At 46.9% G+C, this 17937-nt stretch overlaps 1 protein-coding gene across 1 annotated transcript in view; it reads left to right on the forward strand.

Annotated features, from left to right (window-relative positions):
- Positions 1 to 6822: 6822 nt before the first annotated feature.
- The window catches only part of GALNT18 (polypeptide N-acetylgalactosaminyltransferase 18), a 407250-nt gene continuing 396135 nt past the window's right edge, over positions 6823 to 17937 (forward strand). The window contains exon 1 of the mRNA XM_033928873.1: positions 6823 to 7057. Coding sequence (XP_033784764.1) covers positions 6823 to 7057 — 235 coding nt within the window. The remainder of the gene's footprint in view (positions 7058 to 17937) is intronic.

Genomic DNA, 17937 nt, shown 5'->3' on the forward strand with positions numbered 1-17937 from the left:
TTCTCCACCACAACGTTATCTGGTATCTGCAGAATGTTACTGCTGGGGTTATATATTAGCACGGCGTGTCATATCTTTGCTTAAACGTATTTGACTCGATGTACCGTAGTACGAGAACTCGCAAAGCATCAAATCTAATGCAAACAGATATTATCGTGTCTACAGTACATGATTAACCGCTGTTCTCGTCCTCGCATGCCTTAGTCTCCCGTATATAATAATAGGTCGAAGGTGTAATAATTTCCTGCCGCTTCTGGGCTTTAGCGACATCCATTCAAACGAGCGCCTTGGCTTAATAACAGGACTCGACGGGAAACGGAGCAGAGGAGGAGGGGGGGTTCCACGGAGGCTCCTCGGAGCCTGCTGTTCAATTATTTCATGAAAACATAAAGATCGGATTCGCTAGGAGAAAGCGGCACACATGAACGCTTTGTGAAAACATGTTTCTCCTAAAGCTGGTTTTATCTTTGCACACTCCCCAAGGGGGGTCTTGTCGTCTTGAGTCCATCATCATCTGAACCGTTTCAAGCACCCCGATACCTTTTTTATCTGCATTTACAGATGTATTTGTGCGTCCAGAGATAGCCACACATTCTTGAATTCTAGGATAACTGCGTTCAATTTCCCTTCGTTTGGTTAAATTCTTAGCAGTGAAGCTGCATGCTATTCTAACACTTCATTGCTCATCTCCTTAAGCCTAGATTTGCGGAGCGAGAACAGCCAGTGTACCAGAGAGGTCTGAGCGGCTTCAGGACATGCGGGAAGGGATAAAAACGCGGACCTCACGGATCGTCCTTAAAAATCTGAGGTCCGTGCCACTTTTAGTGTCAGCGTAGGGAGGGAAAAGCATTAGGATCCGCCAGCACTAAAGTGTCATAGAGGGCTGTCAGAGCCATGACCCATGCTGAGACTAAAAGTGGCACGGACCTCAGATTTTTAAGGACGTGCAGTTCAGATCCACAAGGTCTGCGGTTTTACCCCTTCCCAGGACATGCTGACCACAGGAGGCTGCTGATACCGGTTTCATATGCAGAGGAAGATGGGAAGGCAAAGCTGAACCTATTGAGGCTTGGGGCTAGAAAGAGAATGTATTGTTTGGGTAAAGAATAATGCAAGAGAGAGACTGCCAGTTAGACCTCTAGTGTTTGGAAAAGAGTCAGTTTAAAATAAAGTATAAGATAATTTGGAAAAGATTCATCCTGTTTGCAATGTAATAAAGTGTCGATATATATAACGGAAAAAAACTATATGATGGCCTCCTAGCCACTCAAGCAGCAAAAATAGACAACCAAATCGCTAACCTTCTGATAACGACCCCAAATTACAAAACTTTCAGAAAAGAACTAAAGACTATACTTTTCAGAAAAAATCCCTGAAAAAAGTCCTAACCTCTCAAAATTCCTTCTTTCATCCCTCTAAGCCCCCGAACCCCCAAATCAACCTGCTCTACTCTTTTTTCCCCAAAAAGGACCAGAAATCTTTTTGTAAACCCCCCTCTTTAACTCTTTTGTAATCCGCCTTGAACCGCAAGGTAATGGCGGAATAGAAATCCCTAATGGAATGGAATGACAGGATAACTAAAACACCTGTGACGAACATATATTAAACAAAAACTTATTTAACGGGGCTCACAACACAAGATTCTGGACTTGGTTGAAATGGTTCTCAGTCTGGGTTTGTTGGAACCGAACGAGAGGAAGCCTTCGGAGCTTTTGTCTGCCCTGCCGCTCATTGCCGGTCCACATCCTCTGCTTTAGAGGAAGCTTAGTTATCGCGGCCAATGAAAATTCTGAATCTACGAAAACATCACCGAAAGAAAAGTCAGCCTCTTTCTTGGAACTCCTCTAACCCCAATTCCGCCAGATCCACCCAAAAACTGAAACTTTCCTTTCCCTCTCGAAAAGGCATTTCACTTGTAGGAAAACTAGGTTCTTCCCTCCCTTTCAGAATCACTCAGCTCTGGAACAACCTTACCTCCCCTCTTAGGAACCTGAGCTCCCTCCAACTCTTCCGTAAACATCTGAAAACCTGGTTATTCTCAAAAATGTAACTCTTCCTCCCTCTCTGATTTTTCTAGTCCTCTAAATTTCCTCTTCATCCTTCCCTCCTCTGGAGTTCCTTTCTACCCTAACTCTTGGTAACCGCGTCGAGCTTTACGAATGTAGAGATGATGCGGTATACAAACCTAAGGTTTAGATTAGATTAGATTAGATTAGCCTGAGGTTAAGAGAATATACCTCCGAGTCTAGTGAAAGACCATTTTCCTGACACTCTTGTACATTTCAAGAATGGATTTCCAAACATAATGCTATTATGACTGGGGGGGAGGGGGGGAGAAAAAGGTAGTCAAGTATCTCAACAACTGCAGGTCAACACATTGATGTGCAGAAAACACTTTCGAAGCAGTTACAGGAAAATACTTTTAAAACCAATAGGAGGAAATGTTTTTTTTTTTCACTCAGAATAGTTAAGCTCTGGAACGCCAGAGGATGTGGTAAGAGCGGATAGCGTAGCTGGTTTTAAGAAGGGTTTGGACAATTTCCTGGAGTCCATTGCCTGTTATTCCTGGAGGAAAAGTCCATAGTCGGTTATTGAGAAAGACATGGGGGAAGCCACTGCTTACCCTGGATCGGTAGCATGGAATGTTGCTACTCTGAGGATTCCGGAATATTGCTACACCTTGGGTTTTGGCCAGGTACTAGTGACCTGGACTGGCCACCGTGAGAACGTGCTACGGGGCTTGATGGACCATTGGTCTGACCCAGGAAGGCTATTCGGGTCTTTTCCAGATAAGCCCCGCCACTAATGCAAAAAGTGCACGGGCGAAAACTTAAGCCACGCCACCTTATAAATGATTAAACTATTGAAGGAAATTATTCACATGATTTGAATAATGACTCGGGGGAGTTTCAAGGGGGGACTCTGCCCCCCCCTTGTATATCACTTTCCCCAAGTATTCACTTAGCATGGTGTTGGCTAAAACTGTGGCGGGGGTTAACTTTTTGGCGGGGCTTATCTGGAAAAGATCCGGCTATTCTTATGTTCTTATTGCAGAAGGCCAGAACATGACACAAGAAATCAGAGCAAATGTCCATCAAGCCCAGCACCCTGTCCCTCAAAAGTGACAAATCCAGGTCACAAGTACTTGCTTGCAGGATCCTAAAAAGTGGCTAGAGATAAGCCAGGTCTATCTTAAAACAGTTTATGAACTTCCCCTCCAGAAGCTTGTCCAAAAATTTTTATTTTTATATTATTTATTTTTATTTTTTTAAATAATATTTTATTGAATTTTTAAAATATAGAAATGTATAGATAAACATAACAGAAACACAGCACTACATTGCAGAAATATACATAAAGCATATCAATAATGCAATAATACAAAAGAATAAGCTATATACTCTCAAAGCATAATAGGGTCAATTAACGTTATCATTGAAGTCCTTCCAGAACTCATCTAGAGGGGGCCACGTTCTAGTAAAATTAGCAGTATTATTTTGCTTAATTGCTATTATTTCCTCATAAGACTGAGATGGTTCCACCATTCAAGGAAGTTAAGCTTAGAGTTATCTTTCCAATTGCAAATAATACAATGATGCTTTTGGCTACAAATTCCAGAGCTACTGGTTGATAATAGAGACAAATTTTTTCCCCTCCCGCGGGAACTCATTTTCCTGTCCTCGCAAATTCTTTTCCTATCACTGCCCCGTTCCTGCAAGCTCCGTCCTCATCTGCACAAGCCTCAAACGCTTTAAAATCCTAAGTAGCAACATTCTAGAGCTCAGATTGTGATGTCATAATGCTTCATTCCACCAATGCCCAAGCTCCATCCTCATCTGCACAAGCCTCGAACCCTTTCAAGTCATAAGTGTTCGAGTCTTGTGCAGTTAAAGCAGAGCTTACAGGAATGGGACAGAGACGGGACAGAGAAATTGAGTTCCTGCGAGGACAAATTTGTCCCGTGTCATTCTCTAGTTGATAACACTGACTGTGAGATCTAGACAGCTCACAGTATCCATCCACTTCTTCTCATGAAGAGGTCCTTTATGGGTCCTCTCTGACTGTCTAAGAAAGGCAGGGCTGGTTTTAGACATGCTGGGGCCCAGGGCAGAAATTAAGGAGAGGGCCCCTCTCCCACAATTTCCATACCCACCATTACTACCATTTCCATATAAAACCATTTTAAATTACTTATTCACACATATGACACCCGGGCCCCATCATTTTTTGACCCCACTCCCCATCTGTACGAAAAACATGTTTTTTAGTAACAAGCCACATGTCACACATGAGTACCTAGGAAAAGGCAGTATTTTACATACTGCAGTGAGCAGTAGAACATCAATACGCCCACTGTAAAACTAAACAAGCCAGACTAGTACAGATCAATCCTGCACAGTCAATCCTAACAGAAAACCATGTCTTTCAAACACAGAAAACACCTTCGACTAATATGGAATATCACAAAATAACCCCTCCCCTTTTTACAAAACTGTAGTTTATAGCCTCAGTGGTAACAGCTCAGATGCTCATAAGGTATTACGGCCGGTGCTAAAAAATCCCTCTACAGTTTTGTAAATGGGGGAATAAAAAAGAAATACGTAGACAAAGGTTAAATTGAACCACCAAGAAGCAGGACTCTGCATACAATGCAATACCACAGAAACTGCAATGCATGTCCCCTAAAACAAAAAAATTAATAAATATAAAAAAAATTTCTACCTTTGTCTTCTCTGGTTTCTGCTTTCTTCATCTTCTTGTCACTCTCTTCTACCCTCTCTCTGCCCCTTCTATATGGCATCTTCTCTCCTTCTATGCCCCTTCCAGAAATTGTATGCCTCCCCCTTCCATCTGGTAAACCATCTTCTTCCCTCCCCTCTACAATAGTCTGGCATCTCTCTCTTCTCCTTCTCTCTCCCACACCCCCATGGTCTGACATTTCACTCTCTTTTCTCCTCTCCCCCCTTCCATCACACCCTTTCTTTCCCTCCAACCCAATTCCATCCAGTATCCTTCCCCCTCATGTCTCTCTCCCCTTTCCCTGCACACCAATTCCACCAGCATCTGCCCCCTTTGTCTTCCTCCACCACCCTGCCCCACCACCTTTCCTTACCACCCTGCCCCCATTCTCTCCTTCCACCACCCTGCCCCACCACTTTTCCTTACCACCCTGCCCTCTTTCTCTCCCTCCACCCCCTTCCAAAACACCCTTCCCCCTTTCTCTCCCTCCACCACCCTTCCATACCACCCTGCCCTCTTTCTCTCCCTCCACCACCCTTCCATACCACCCTGCCCTCTTTCTCTCCCTCCACCACCCTTCCATACCACCCTGCCCCACCACCTTTCCTTACTACCCTGCTCCCTTTCTCTTCATCCACCACCCTGCCCTCTCTCTTCCTTCACCACCCTTCTATACCATCCTGCCCTCTTTCTCTCTCTCCACTACCCTTCCATACCACCTTGCCCCACCACCTTTCCTTACCACCCTGCCCTCTTTCTCTCCCTCCACCACCTTTCCATACCATCCTGCCCCACCACCTTTCCTTACCACCCTGCCCCCTTTCTCTCCCTCCACCACCCTTCCATACCACCTTTCCTTACCACCCTGCCCTCTTTCTCTCCCTCCACCACCTTTCCATACCATCCTGCCCCACCACCTTTCCTTACCACCCTGCCCCCTTTCTCTCCCTCCACCACCCTTCCATACCACCTTGCCCCACCACCTTTCCTTACCACCCTGCCCCCTTTCTCTCCTTCCACCACCCTTCCATACCACCCTGCCCCACCACCTTTCCTTACCACCCTGCCCCCTTTCTCTCCTTCCACCACCCTTCCATACCACCCTGCCCCACCACCTTTCCTTACCACCCTGCCCCCTTTCTCTCCCTCCACCACCCTTCCATACCACCCTGCCCCACCACCTTTCCTTACCACCCTGCCCCCTTTCTCTCCCTCCACCACCTTTCCTTACCACCCTGCCCTCTTTCTATCCCTCCACCACCCTTCCATACCACCCTGCCCCCTTTCTCTCCCTCCACCACCCCTTCTTTGATGCTTTCTCTCTCACTCCAAGCCAATGCCAAGCAGGAAGGTCCCGCAATGACTTACTTCTTCGGAGCAGAGCCAGCAGACGCAGTGATCGCGGGACCTTCCTGCGCGGCCGCCGACTCTGCTCCGGAGGGGGTGGACCTGCGAGGGGGGGAGGACATGCCAGCTCACGGGGGCCCCCTAGATCCCGGGGCAGCTGTCCTCTTTGTTTGCCCCCCTAGCGCCGGCCCTGAAGAAAGGAGGCGGCTGAGAGACCCTTGAGGTGAAAAGCAGACTGAATATGAAGCAAACTAGTACGAACAGGTGGTACCTCGGGCGCCTAGGCGGGTCCGCACACGCAGTGGGGAAAGCTGGCATTTGTCCGAAGCGAAGATTCCAGCAGACCCGTCGGCCCACGGAGAGCCCCTGCGAGACCCCCCGCCCTTCTCCCCCATCGCCCCAGCAGCGCCCAAGGTACGAAGAGCAGGTTCGAACGGCCAAGCCGCGCTCGCGCCGCCCTATTGGCCCTGCCGACCCGTCAGTCAGTTGGGCCCGCCCCCGCCGCCGCCGCTCCAGGAGTGGAGGCGGGGCTCCGGCTGGCTGCGATGGGAAGCGGCGCTAGGAGCTGGGCGAAGTTAGCGCTCCGGCCCCCGCTGCTCGCTCTCCTCCTCCCGGGGCGACGGGGATCGCGGCTCCCTCTGCCGCCCGGGCGCTCGGATTCCCATCGCACCCCGGCCCAGGGGGGACAGATCGCCGTTTGCCCCCATCGCCGGAGCTATATGGAGGGATCCCAGGATGTTTTGCACCAGGAAAACCAAAACTTTAGTGTCCACTTGCGTGATTCTCAGTGCCATGATTAACATCCTTTGCCTGCTCTACGTGGGCTGGGTCACCAACTACATCGCCAGCGTTTATGTCAAAGTGCAAGAGCCGGGACCGGAGAAAAAGTTGGAAGAAGACAAAGGGGAGACCTTAAGGATTATGGAGCGACTGGATCGCTTGGAAAGTGTCATCAATCAACATCTACAAGGTACTTTTGGGGCACAAGGTTTCAGAGGCTAAGGGTTGGGATGGGTTGCAAAAAGTTGAAAGCGAAGGGGTTAAGTATGATTGCCAAATGCATAGACCAGGACTGGGCAAACTTTCCAAAATGATTGAGGGGGTTAAAATGCTGAGCAAATGATCCCCCCCACTAGACGCAGGCAAACTGGGTTGCCCAATAGTGGGGGTGTTCAGTGCCTGCTGCACCTACAGAGCTGGCACCCATGCCATCCAACACACATTCTTATAAGGCAAGGAATTCCTTTTCGCAGATCTAAAAAAAAAAAATCCAGAAAGAGAAAGAGTTATCCACTCATTTTTTTTTTTTTTTTTTAATTTTCTTTATAGCAAAGGCACTTTGCAGCTTTGCACTAGTGCCCGATCCGTTCATTGAAACATCAACCCTGCAATAACCCGGAGAGATCAAATGGACTGAAGCCCCCCTCTCTCTCCCTTGTCATGTCCAAAAATAACCCAGCCCCAGAAGTCAAGGACCCAGCAGCCTGCAGGCTTAGCTAACAGTGTGCTCTTGTATGAGCTTGACTGGCAGAAAGAAACCAAGCTTGGGTTTACTGGATTAATGCAAGAGCTCTATTAATAAGAATTTTGTATGTCCACTAGCTGTCCGCTCTTCTCAAGAAAGCGCGCTGGCGACTGGATCACAAATAAGAATGCTGCATGCCTAAGTATGATTTTTTTTAAGAGTGTGACTTTTGGGGTTCGGGTATATACTTAGTTCGATTTGCATATTTCTATATTCAAAGAATAAATGGCTTATTAGCAAGTGACTATGCATCCAGAATGTAAATGATAGCCCCAGTCACTAGGTGGCAGCCAAGGGCTGTGTGCTGTTTGCCAGCCCTTGCCGTCCGAGATCTTGCTGTGTAAGCAACACGTGGTGTCCTTGACTCCTTAGCACCTATAACAATTGTAGCAATGTATTTCAGCCTCACTCAACCGTTTGGGAACGACTGTGGGGTAACGGGGCCCTCGTTCTTGCCCAGAGAAATCCGAGAGAAGAATACAAAGAAATGCCATGCTGGGTCAGCCAAAGGCCGTCGAGTCCTCCGTACAGTGGCAAATCTGGGCCATTAAAAAGTTACCTTGTAGGTCAGAAAGATTAAATCCATGTCGTGCAGTTCCCTCTCAGGGATCAGCAGTAGCATTGTGATGGTATGGCACAAAATGAAACACCCACTGCCATACCGGTAACCTCCCCCCATCCCCCTTCTTATTCCTGCTGAAAGGCATCTTGTGCGTAGGACCTTCCATGGGGGGCTGGGCGGCTGCATAATTACATAGCTCCAGGTCGATTGCAGTGCATCTCACACTGTGCGTCTCCTGAGATTTCAGGTGTGCCGTGATACACTGGAGGAGAGACGCCGGTGCCAGCCGACTGCCCACAGGACGTGCCTCTCATGGCAAGAGCCACGTCCTGTAGGCCAGTGGTCCCCAACCCTGTCCTGGAGGACCACTCGCCACTCGGGATTCAGGCTAGCCCTAATGAATTATGCACGGAGCAGATTTGCATGCCTGTCACTTCCATTATATGCAAATCTCTCTCATGCATATTCATTAGGGCTAGCCTGGAAACCCGATTGGCTGGGTGGTCCTCCAGGACAGGGTTGGGGACTGGTGCTGTAGGTCACCGATCCTTCTCTCTGGCCCTCTTCCTTTCCGTCACCCCCCCCCCCCCCCCTGGCATCTCAGGGCCCGGCTGCCAGTGACATGATGGTGTCTCGCATGCACGTCATGTCATCACAGCAATATCCGCGCACTTCCAGGTGCCTCGAGCCACGGCCACTACCTTTAGCATGCTGCGGCTGGAGAAAGTTTGCAGGACACTGGTCTATTGGGTGCTACTTATACCTTTGGGTTTCCTGGAGACAGGATGCTGGACTACAGGTTGGCTGGTCTTATTCAGAAATTTTATTTATTTGGATTCTAGCCTAGGTGGATTGCCGTTATACACAGAATCATTAAAAGCAGGTGAAATGCACAGGGATCACAGTCTGAAAACATGCATAAGAACATAAGCAATGCCTCTACTGGGTCAGACCTGAGGTCCATCGTGCCCAACAGGTCCAGGACCTGCACAGTAATCCTCTATCTATACCCCTCTATCCCCTTTTCCAGCAGGAAATTGTCCAATCCTTTCTTGAACCCCAGTACCGTACTCTGCCCTATTACATCCTCTGGAAGCGCATTCCAGGTGTCCACCACACGTTGGGTAAAGAAAAACTTCCTAGCATTTCAATTTTTCCGAATGCTCTCTTGTTCTTTTATTTTTTGAAAGTTTGAAGAATCTGTCCCTCTCTACTCTCTCTATGCCCTTCATGATCTTGTAAGTCTCTATCATGTCCCCTCTAAGTCTCCTCTTCTCCAGGGAAAAGAGACGTGGACTGGGTTGCAGATTTTAAGGCGAAACAGGATTCTGCTAGTTTAGTTATCTAGAGCAGATTTGCATGCCTGTCACTTCCATTATATGCAAATCTCTCTCATGCATATTCATTAGGGCTAGCCTGAAAACCCGATTGGCCTGGTGGTCCTCCAGGACAAGGTTGGGAACCAGTGATCTAGAGCACTGCGAACAGTTGTAAAGATTGATCGGCTCTTCACGCAGGTACCAGTTACTATCGTGGATGTGACTAAATCTGTTTGTTTGTTTTGTGCAAACCAGCTGAGGGGCTTGTCTGATGTACAAAGTGACACGGGGGACAAATTTTTCCCCGTCCCCCGCAGGAACTCATTTTCTTGTCCCCGTGAGCTCTTTTCCTGCCCCTGCCCCATTCCTTCAAGCCTCGCAAGTGTTCGAGGCTTGTGCGTTAAGGCAGAGCTTACAGGAATGGGGCAGAGGGTTCCCGCGGGGAAAAATTTGTCCCCGTGTCATTCTCTAGTATCTGAGGCTCCCTCATGTTGATCAACGGCACATCTGTGGACCAGAGACACCATCCTCTGGTTTCTGTGTCCAGTGAATACTGTATCTCCCATTCCACGGACACATGATAGAAACCTTCAAAATCCTAAAGGGCATAGAGAGGGATAGATTCTTCAGACTGTGGGGAACCACAAGTACTAGGGGTCACTCGGAGAAATTGAAAGGGGACAGGTTTAGAACAAATGTTAGGAAGTTCTTTTTTACCCAGAGGGTGGTGGACACATGGAACGCGCTTCTGGAGGATGTGATAGGCCAGAGCACATTACAGGGGTTCAAGGAAGGTTTGGATAGGTTCCTGGAGGATAAGGGGATTGAGGGGTACAGAAAGAACTAGAGGTAGGTTATAGAAGTGGTCAGAAACCATTTCACAGGTCACAGACCTGATGGGCGGCCGCGGGAGCGGACCGCTGGGCGCGATGGACCTCTGGTCTGACCCAGTGGAGGCAACTTCTTATGTTCTTATATCTCTTGAAGGCCAACGAAAGCAATGATGATGCGTCTGACCAAGGATGCAAGGTGTTTGCGTTTGATCTCCTTGTCTGAACAGTAGTGTCACTTGGCGAGAGGGCCATCAGGTCTTCTACCCAGTAGTTAAATGTTAGACTGTTTCCTAACTGGCAACCAAAAGTATATCTTTGGATGTGCTGCGGCATGTCTGTTTGTATAAGTAACATCTACAGCTTGCAAATAGACCACTGCTTTTTTTCGCTCCCCGAGGGTAATGGGATAATTACTGTGTTAAGTGATTTTTCTTTATCCTGTTTCATGAAGAGAGACTTTATTATTCCTGTCTGCAGACACAAAGCACATATTAAGCGACAGTGAATTCTTTTAAATCTTACAATTTTGCCTGCTCTGTAAATTATAAGCTAACATTTATTTATAATTCATAAAATGTATAGCATAAAGGAGGGACTCAGAAACTTGTGTTAACACCCACTTGTAATAATAACGTAAAGGTTAAGAACATAAGAATAATCTTACTGGGTCAGCCCATCAAGCCCAGTAGCCCGTTCTCATGGTGGCCAATTTAGGTCACTAGTACCTGGCCAAAACCCAAAGAGTAGCAACAATCTAGAATCCCAAAGAGTAGCAAAAGATTCTAGAACCCCAAAGAGTATCAAGATTCCATGCAGAATCTCAAAGAATAGTAAGATTCCGGAACCCTAAAGAATAGCAACATTCCAGGCAGAATTTCAAAGAATAGCAAGATTCTGGAACCCCAATGAGAGCAACATTCCAGAGCTGAGATTGTGATGTCATAATGCCTCATTCCACAGTGCCTCAGAGCCAACGTCATCAGTGATGTCACAATGGCTTGATAGTCCTATACTTGGCTCATGTAAGTACATAAGAATAGTCTTACTGGGTCAGACCAATGGTCCATCAAGCCCAGTAGCCCGTTCTCACGGTGGCCAATCCAGGTCCCTAGTACCTGACCAAAACCCAAAGAGTCAACAAGATTCTGGAACCCCAAAGAGTAGCAACATTCCAGCGTCTCAAAGAATAGTAAGATTCCGGAACCCCAATGAGAGCAACATTCCAAAGCTGAGATTGTGATGTCATAATGCCTCATTCCACAGTGCCTCAGAGTCATAAGAACATAAGAATAGCCTTACTGGGTCAGACCAATGGTCCATCAAGCCCAGTAGCCCGTTCTCACGGTGGCCAATCCAGGTCACTAGTACCTGACCAAAACCCAAAGAGTCAACAAGATTCCGGAACCCCAATGAGAGCAACATTCCAGAGCTGAGATTGTGATATCATAATGCCTCATTCCACAGTGCCTCAGAGTCATAAGAATAGCCTTACTGGGTCAGACCAATGGTCCATCAAACCCAGTAACCCGTGCTCACGGTGGCCAATCAAGGTGCTTTTGAGACCTTTTTTGTAGAATGTGTTGCCACCAGTTACATAGTAAGGGGGGGAGGGGTGGACCACCCCAGGCGCCATCTTCGTGGGGGTTTGCTGGCACCAGCATTTCTCCTCCTCTCTGCCCCCCCTCCCCCCCCCCGCTACATACCTCTTGAAATGCTTGCCGGCACATCTTCCGCTGTTTGCGTCAATGTTGACTCTCTTCTGACGTCACTTCCTGGTCGTGGGACCAGAACGTGATGCCAGAAGGGAGCCGAAGCTGGCGTGAGCAGTGGGTGGCAAATGCTGCTCGCGCCGGCAAACATTTCAAGAGGTACGCGGGGGCACTGAAGCGGTGGGGAAGAGTAGGGGGGCACAGTGATGCCGAGCGCCACCGCCCCGGGCACCAACCTCCCTTGTTACGCCACTGATTGCCACAGGACTTGCGCAGTGTGATTTCAGTTTTGCATTTTCGGAAATGTTTGAAAGTGTATTTATGTGATCAAGTTTTTTAAAATAAATTTTGGAAGTCTTCTGTTTATTTTGTTGTATTCTATTTGCTTTTCTTGTCTGTTATCATCTGTTAGATTGTTATTTGTAAGCTGCCTAGAGTTGTTTAGATAGCGCAGATTCAGCGGTGTAGTAAGGGGAGGAGTGGACCGCCCCTGGTGCCATCTCGGTGGGGGTGCTGTCACCTCTCCGGCCCCCTCCCCCCCCCCCCCGCCATGCTCGCGCCCTCCCTCCCTCGCCCCGTACCTCTTTAAAATCTTTGCCAGTTGCTTGAGGAGGCCTGGCTCCCTCTGAAATCACTTCCGGGTCACGGGTCCAGGAAATGACATCAGAGGGAAAGCCAGCACGAGCAGCAGGCGGAGAAGCTGCTCGTGCTGGCAAAGATTTAGAAGCACAGGGGTGGGAAGGGACAGTGTGAGTATGGTGTGGGGGTGCAGAAGATGCGGGGGGGGGGGGCCAGAAAGCAGGTTGAGGGGGGTGCAGAAGCAGCAGGGGCGTGGGGAAGCACCACTACCTTGCTACGCCACCGCACAAGTTATACATTAAAAAAAAAACCCAACAGATCAGTAACAAGAAAGCTTAAAGGTGGGGTTGGCAATTAGACGGGACAGCGTAAACCGATGCATGACAAATAATGTCACAGATTTTGCCAGATTCCATCACTGTCTGATAGGACATTACAGTGCGTTGGGGTCACTGGGTTCTCAGTTTGAAGACTCTCCTCTAATTGCCGGAAAGCTATAACTGAAGGAAATGTTCCTCATGGGAGCAGCAAAGTTATTTCTTTTTAATTTGTTTCCTGATTGAATAATTTAATTAGATGTTATCACGAAGTCTCCCAGGTCCTAGTATTATTGATAGTTCTATATTTTTTACTGCATAAATTGGAAACAAGTAGTTCCATATTCAGATGCAGATAAGGCTCTTTTTTTTTTTTGGTCAGGCAGGTTTCTATTCTAAAAATCACATGAAAAGGACAGAAATCGCTTAATTAGTGAGGGGTTTGCTTTGCTTCAGTGTGGGAGAAGGAAGAAAGGTTTCCAGAGAAACAAGTGAAAGGAAGGCTTGGAAAGAGCAAGGTGAAGTAGCCTGGTGAGAACAGACTGGAGGGAAAGGTGCTGTTTGCTTTAATCTTTCCCTCTCAGTTAAGTTTATTTCGCTCCAGCTTTATTTGACTCTTCAGACTTATTTGGCAAGAGTCTGCATTTCAACAGCTTCAATGCTTGTAAGCAAACAAGCAAGCAAAAAAAATTCCCTAAACACATTGCTTTCAAATTTTCTTATTTGTGTTATAAGAGAAAAAAAAAATGGAGCCAGATTGTTTTCACCTTTTATTTTAAAATTCTATTCCTAGCAGACAAGTGAGCCTTGGAGAACATATTTTGTATATTTCATGGGAGGTTTGAAGCTTTAGCTCTAAATTATGCTAGAAGATAGAGAATGACACGGTGACAAAATTCATCACCGTTCCCGTCCCCGCGGATAACCGCGGTAAACCATCTTCATGTCATTCTTTAAGGAGAGAGGGAAGAATTAGAGTATGAATGGCCACAACCACTGACCCATAAGCTTTGCTTTGAAGAATGCTGGTATAGAAGGACTGAGGTTGAAACAGACACCACAGAATGACAGTCTCTGCTGTCCAGAGCAGATATTGTGATGTCATAATGCCTCATTCCACCAGTGCCTAAGAGCCAATCACATCAGTGATGTCACAATGGCTTCATTATCCTTGGCTCACATAAGAATCAGAGTATGAATGGCCACAACCACTGACCCGTAAGCTTTGCTTTGAAGAATGCTGGTGTAGAAGGATCGAGGTTGAAATAGACACTAAAAAATGACATGGGATTATTTCCCGCGGTTATCCGCGGGAACGGGAACGGTGATGAATTTTGTCACCGTGTCATTCTCTAATACAGAATACCGTGATGGGGTCTTCCTGCAACTGCTCTGGCCATTTCTTGGGCTAGCAGGCAGTGATCTGGTCAGCTAAGGGACTGAAGCCCCTTTCCTTTCCAGAGGTTTCCACGTGTCTTTATCACAGTGCATGAAGCCACTCAGAACAGAGGGCCAGATTCTCAAAACTTTAACGCAGTCGCTAAACTGGTTTCCGACGGTCTAGCCTGCGCACATTTTAGCGGCAGATTATCAAAACGGCTTATCTCTGTCTTTATCGACACTGCCATGCAAATGGACTCTTCGACATTAAAAATGAGCACTCCGGTGCATTCTTTAAATTGCCGAGCCGTTTTATAAGAGCGGCGTCGCTTTTTGGTGACAAAAATCAGCGTCTGGTCCAGGGGTGCTGGTACAGTGTCCACACTATTTAAAAGTCCGGCAGCGGGAAAGATGCCCATTCTCTCCCGCAGTCAACAACCCCAGTAGGCGCCTTTGTGTTTACTTCTGCCTTGAAGTGGTAGGCGCTTACCGAACTGGCACCTACTGGCGAATTAATTTTTAAATCTTTAAAAAATTGTTTCTAATGTTGCTTTTATAGAATCGGGGACTTACAGCTCCTGAGAAGTGGGGAGACCCTGCTCTTGCGCATGGGTGCCACCTGCTGGCTGGTTATAAAGTGCACTTACACCAAGTTCCAGGGAGTTCTTAGAGAGCTGTTGGTGTCACGGCAGAACTAACTTTTCAAAGCGGAGCCACAACTGCTCCAGTTCCTCTTGTCTAAGTTTAAAGTGAGAATTAACAACCCATCAACCAAAACCAGTGTTTTCCAGGCAGAAATTGAATCTTAAATGGGCTGTGGTGGTGCTTTATAGCTTTACACACAAAGTTCAAGTCTAATGGGAACAGATGTATTTAAAGATGCAATACAGGAAATTAAAATCCCTAGAGCTTGAAAGAAATGCTCTTTCATTGTGAATGAACTTAATTTACTTTGGGAATGTTTCCAGGCTCTGTAAGCTGGCAGGATCACGTACGATAAGTCTCGCTTGTAATAGTTAAGAAACAGTCGCCACATTTTGGGAGTGCATTGGTTACATACAAAATACCTATTCTACCTCGCTTTAACCGAATTTGTTTCCTTTTCGGAATAACAGTTGGGTTACTTAAGCAAAGCATTTGAAGTTCTGCAGTATTCGGAACAGACTACGATCTTTGCAAACACTTGCTACTGCCAGTGGCGTAAATTGGAAACAAAAAACGGAGAGACCTTGAATATAAACAGAAGAGTCTTCTTGAACTGATGCAGGATGTGAATTCATTAGCAATATCGACTTGAATAATGTCATAAAGATGAAGCCTTGAGATGTGCAACTTCACAAAACAAGTGAGGTGAATCCAGGTAGGAGTGGGAGCAGCTGCAAGTTGGTCCAAAGAAGAAAGGGGGGTTCAATTCTGGTTGCCTCTGGAGTATCTGAGGTGATGGGGTTTCCTTTCCAACGTTGTTGGTTGGGAACCCTTAATGCAAACTTAAGCAGTTGCTAATATGTAGGATCCTGCAATACTGTGGGTACATGTGGTAGGCAGACGGTGGCATGTGGTCATGGCCTTCAGGAGATTCACCCACCCCCTAAAAGCCCTGAGGACACTGCTCTGAATTTTATTGGTTGAGCAGGCAACAGGCAGATGCTACTCAGCCAATCAAATTCAGATCAGTACTGTCAGGGCCTTCAGAGGGGTTCCGAGAATCCCCAGCCCAAGAGCCCTGCTTTTTTTTTTGGTTTGTTTGATGCAGTTTGACTGGTTGAGCAGTCTGCCAACCCAACAAATGAAACTTCATCATGCAAAGAGTAAACAAACAAACAAAAAATCCAAATCTGTAGAGCTGGGGATTGACTGAATCCCCTGAAAGCCCTTCAGGTAGAGCACATCTACTGAACTTCTTCTGCAGCACAGGGTGATGGATGCATGGAACAGCTTTCCAGAGAAGGTGGTAGGAATCAGAACAGGATACAAATTTAAGGAAACGGGAGACAGCCACAGAGGATCACTGTTTGCGAGGCAGTGTGGTTATTGCGTTAGTTCACTTGAATGCTTGGAAATTAAGGTCAATAGAAGATATATTTATTGGCCTAAATTAAGACATCTTGACTAATTGTCATGAGCGATATCAAATTTCTTTTATGAAGCTTTGGTAAAAAGTAGCCTTAGCTTGCCGTTATGTGGGGGTTTTTTTTCCTTGCACACTAAGGCCATTTTTTCTGCAGTCGGAAAATGGCCGACTTACCGTGGGAGCGCCTACAGCGACCCATTTTGCAGGAGTGAGGGCTCACGTGCTATTCCTGTGCTAACGCGTTAGCATACATTCACTAAGGGCCCAATTTTATAAACAGCACCTAAAACCCGAGCTTAGGTATGATTCTGTAAAAGTTAGGCTCACTTTATAGAATTGCGCTTAGCAGCACCTAAAGTGGCCTTAAGCATCGAAAGGCATCCTAAATGTAGGCGCACCATATTTACGCCACACTGTTCTTGCGCCTAAGTCCAAAACGCTCTCATGACCCACCCCATAGCCGCACCTTAGACTAGGCATTTACTTGAAAGTGGTAGGCACCTACCATCCAATTAAGTGTAATTAGGTTTAATTACAAGTTGTTACTTGCCAATTAGCAGGGCTGATTAATTTTGTAGGCACCTAGATTGGCTAGGCGCAGGGCAGAATTAACCAGTAGGCCAAGTAGGCACATGCCTAGGGCCCGAAATGGTCAGGGGGACCCGATGAAGGAGGGCATCAACACTGTTTTTTCCAAATGGCGATGGGCCCCTCCAGCATCGATCGGCAACGCAGCTCTCCCCCACCCCCCATCAACGGAAAGTAAGACAAGCAAGCAACGCGGGTAAGAAAGGCAACGGGAACTGTAATTGTGCAAGCGGTGCTGCTTGCCCAAAGCTTCCCTCTGAGGCAGCTTCCTGTTTCCGCCTGGGCGCATGGTGGGGCGGGACGGGGCAGGGGGCCCAGTGTACTTGGGTGCCTAGGGGCCCTCGACGAATTAATCCTGCCCTGGCTAGGCATCTGACTATAGGGTCATTTGTAGAAACAGGAACTCCCCCCTCCCCCCAAAAAAACCATGATTAGTAGGTGCACCGCTGAGCATGTCCTGTGGTATGCCAGTGTTAGTTGGAACTCTTTACCACAACATATTACATATGGAAAAGATCTTCTTTCTTTCAAAAAATCTTTAAAAACTCACCTTTTTAAAGATGCTTTTAATACTCAATATTAAAAAAATTTTTAGTTTTTAATTTTTTACCTACCCCCGTTTCCTTATGTTTTTTCCCGTATTTGTTTTTCTAGATATCTCTATAATTTTATCTCTTTTATTTTTACTTGTGTACATCGCTTTGTAAACAGATTCAGCGATACATCAAATATTAATAAACCTTGAACCTTGAACTCAGCTTAGTAAAAAGGCCCTGTAAAACCCAAGGGGTCGGTGGAGTGTCCGGTATGAAATTATGCAGAGATATGGGCCTCACGGTCCCTGTCTACCACTAAAGCCTTTCCGTGTTTCCCAACAGCGCAGGCCTCATCTTCTTGTCCGACTCAGGCACGTTCTGGAATTGCAGCCAGAGTATTTATCGAGAGTTAGCTGTGCCAGACGCTGCGT

The sequence above is a fragment of the Geotrypetes seraphini genome, chromosome 19 (assembly GCF_902459505.1).
Source record: "Geotrypetes seraphini chromosome 19, aGeoSer1.1, whole genome shotgun sequence".
NCBI classification, from domain to species: Eukaryota; Metazoa; Chordata; class Amphibia; order Gymnophiona; family Dermophiidae; genus Geotrypetes; species Geotrypetes seraphini.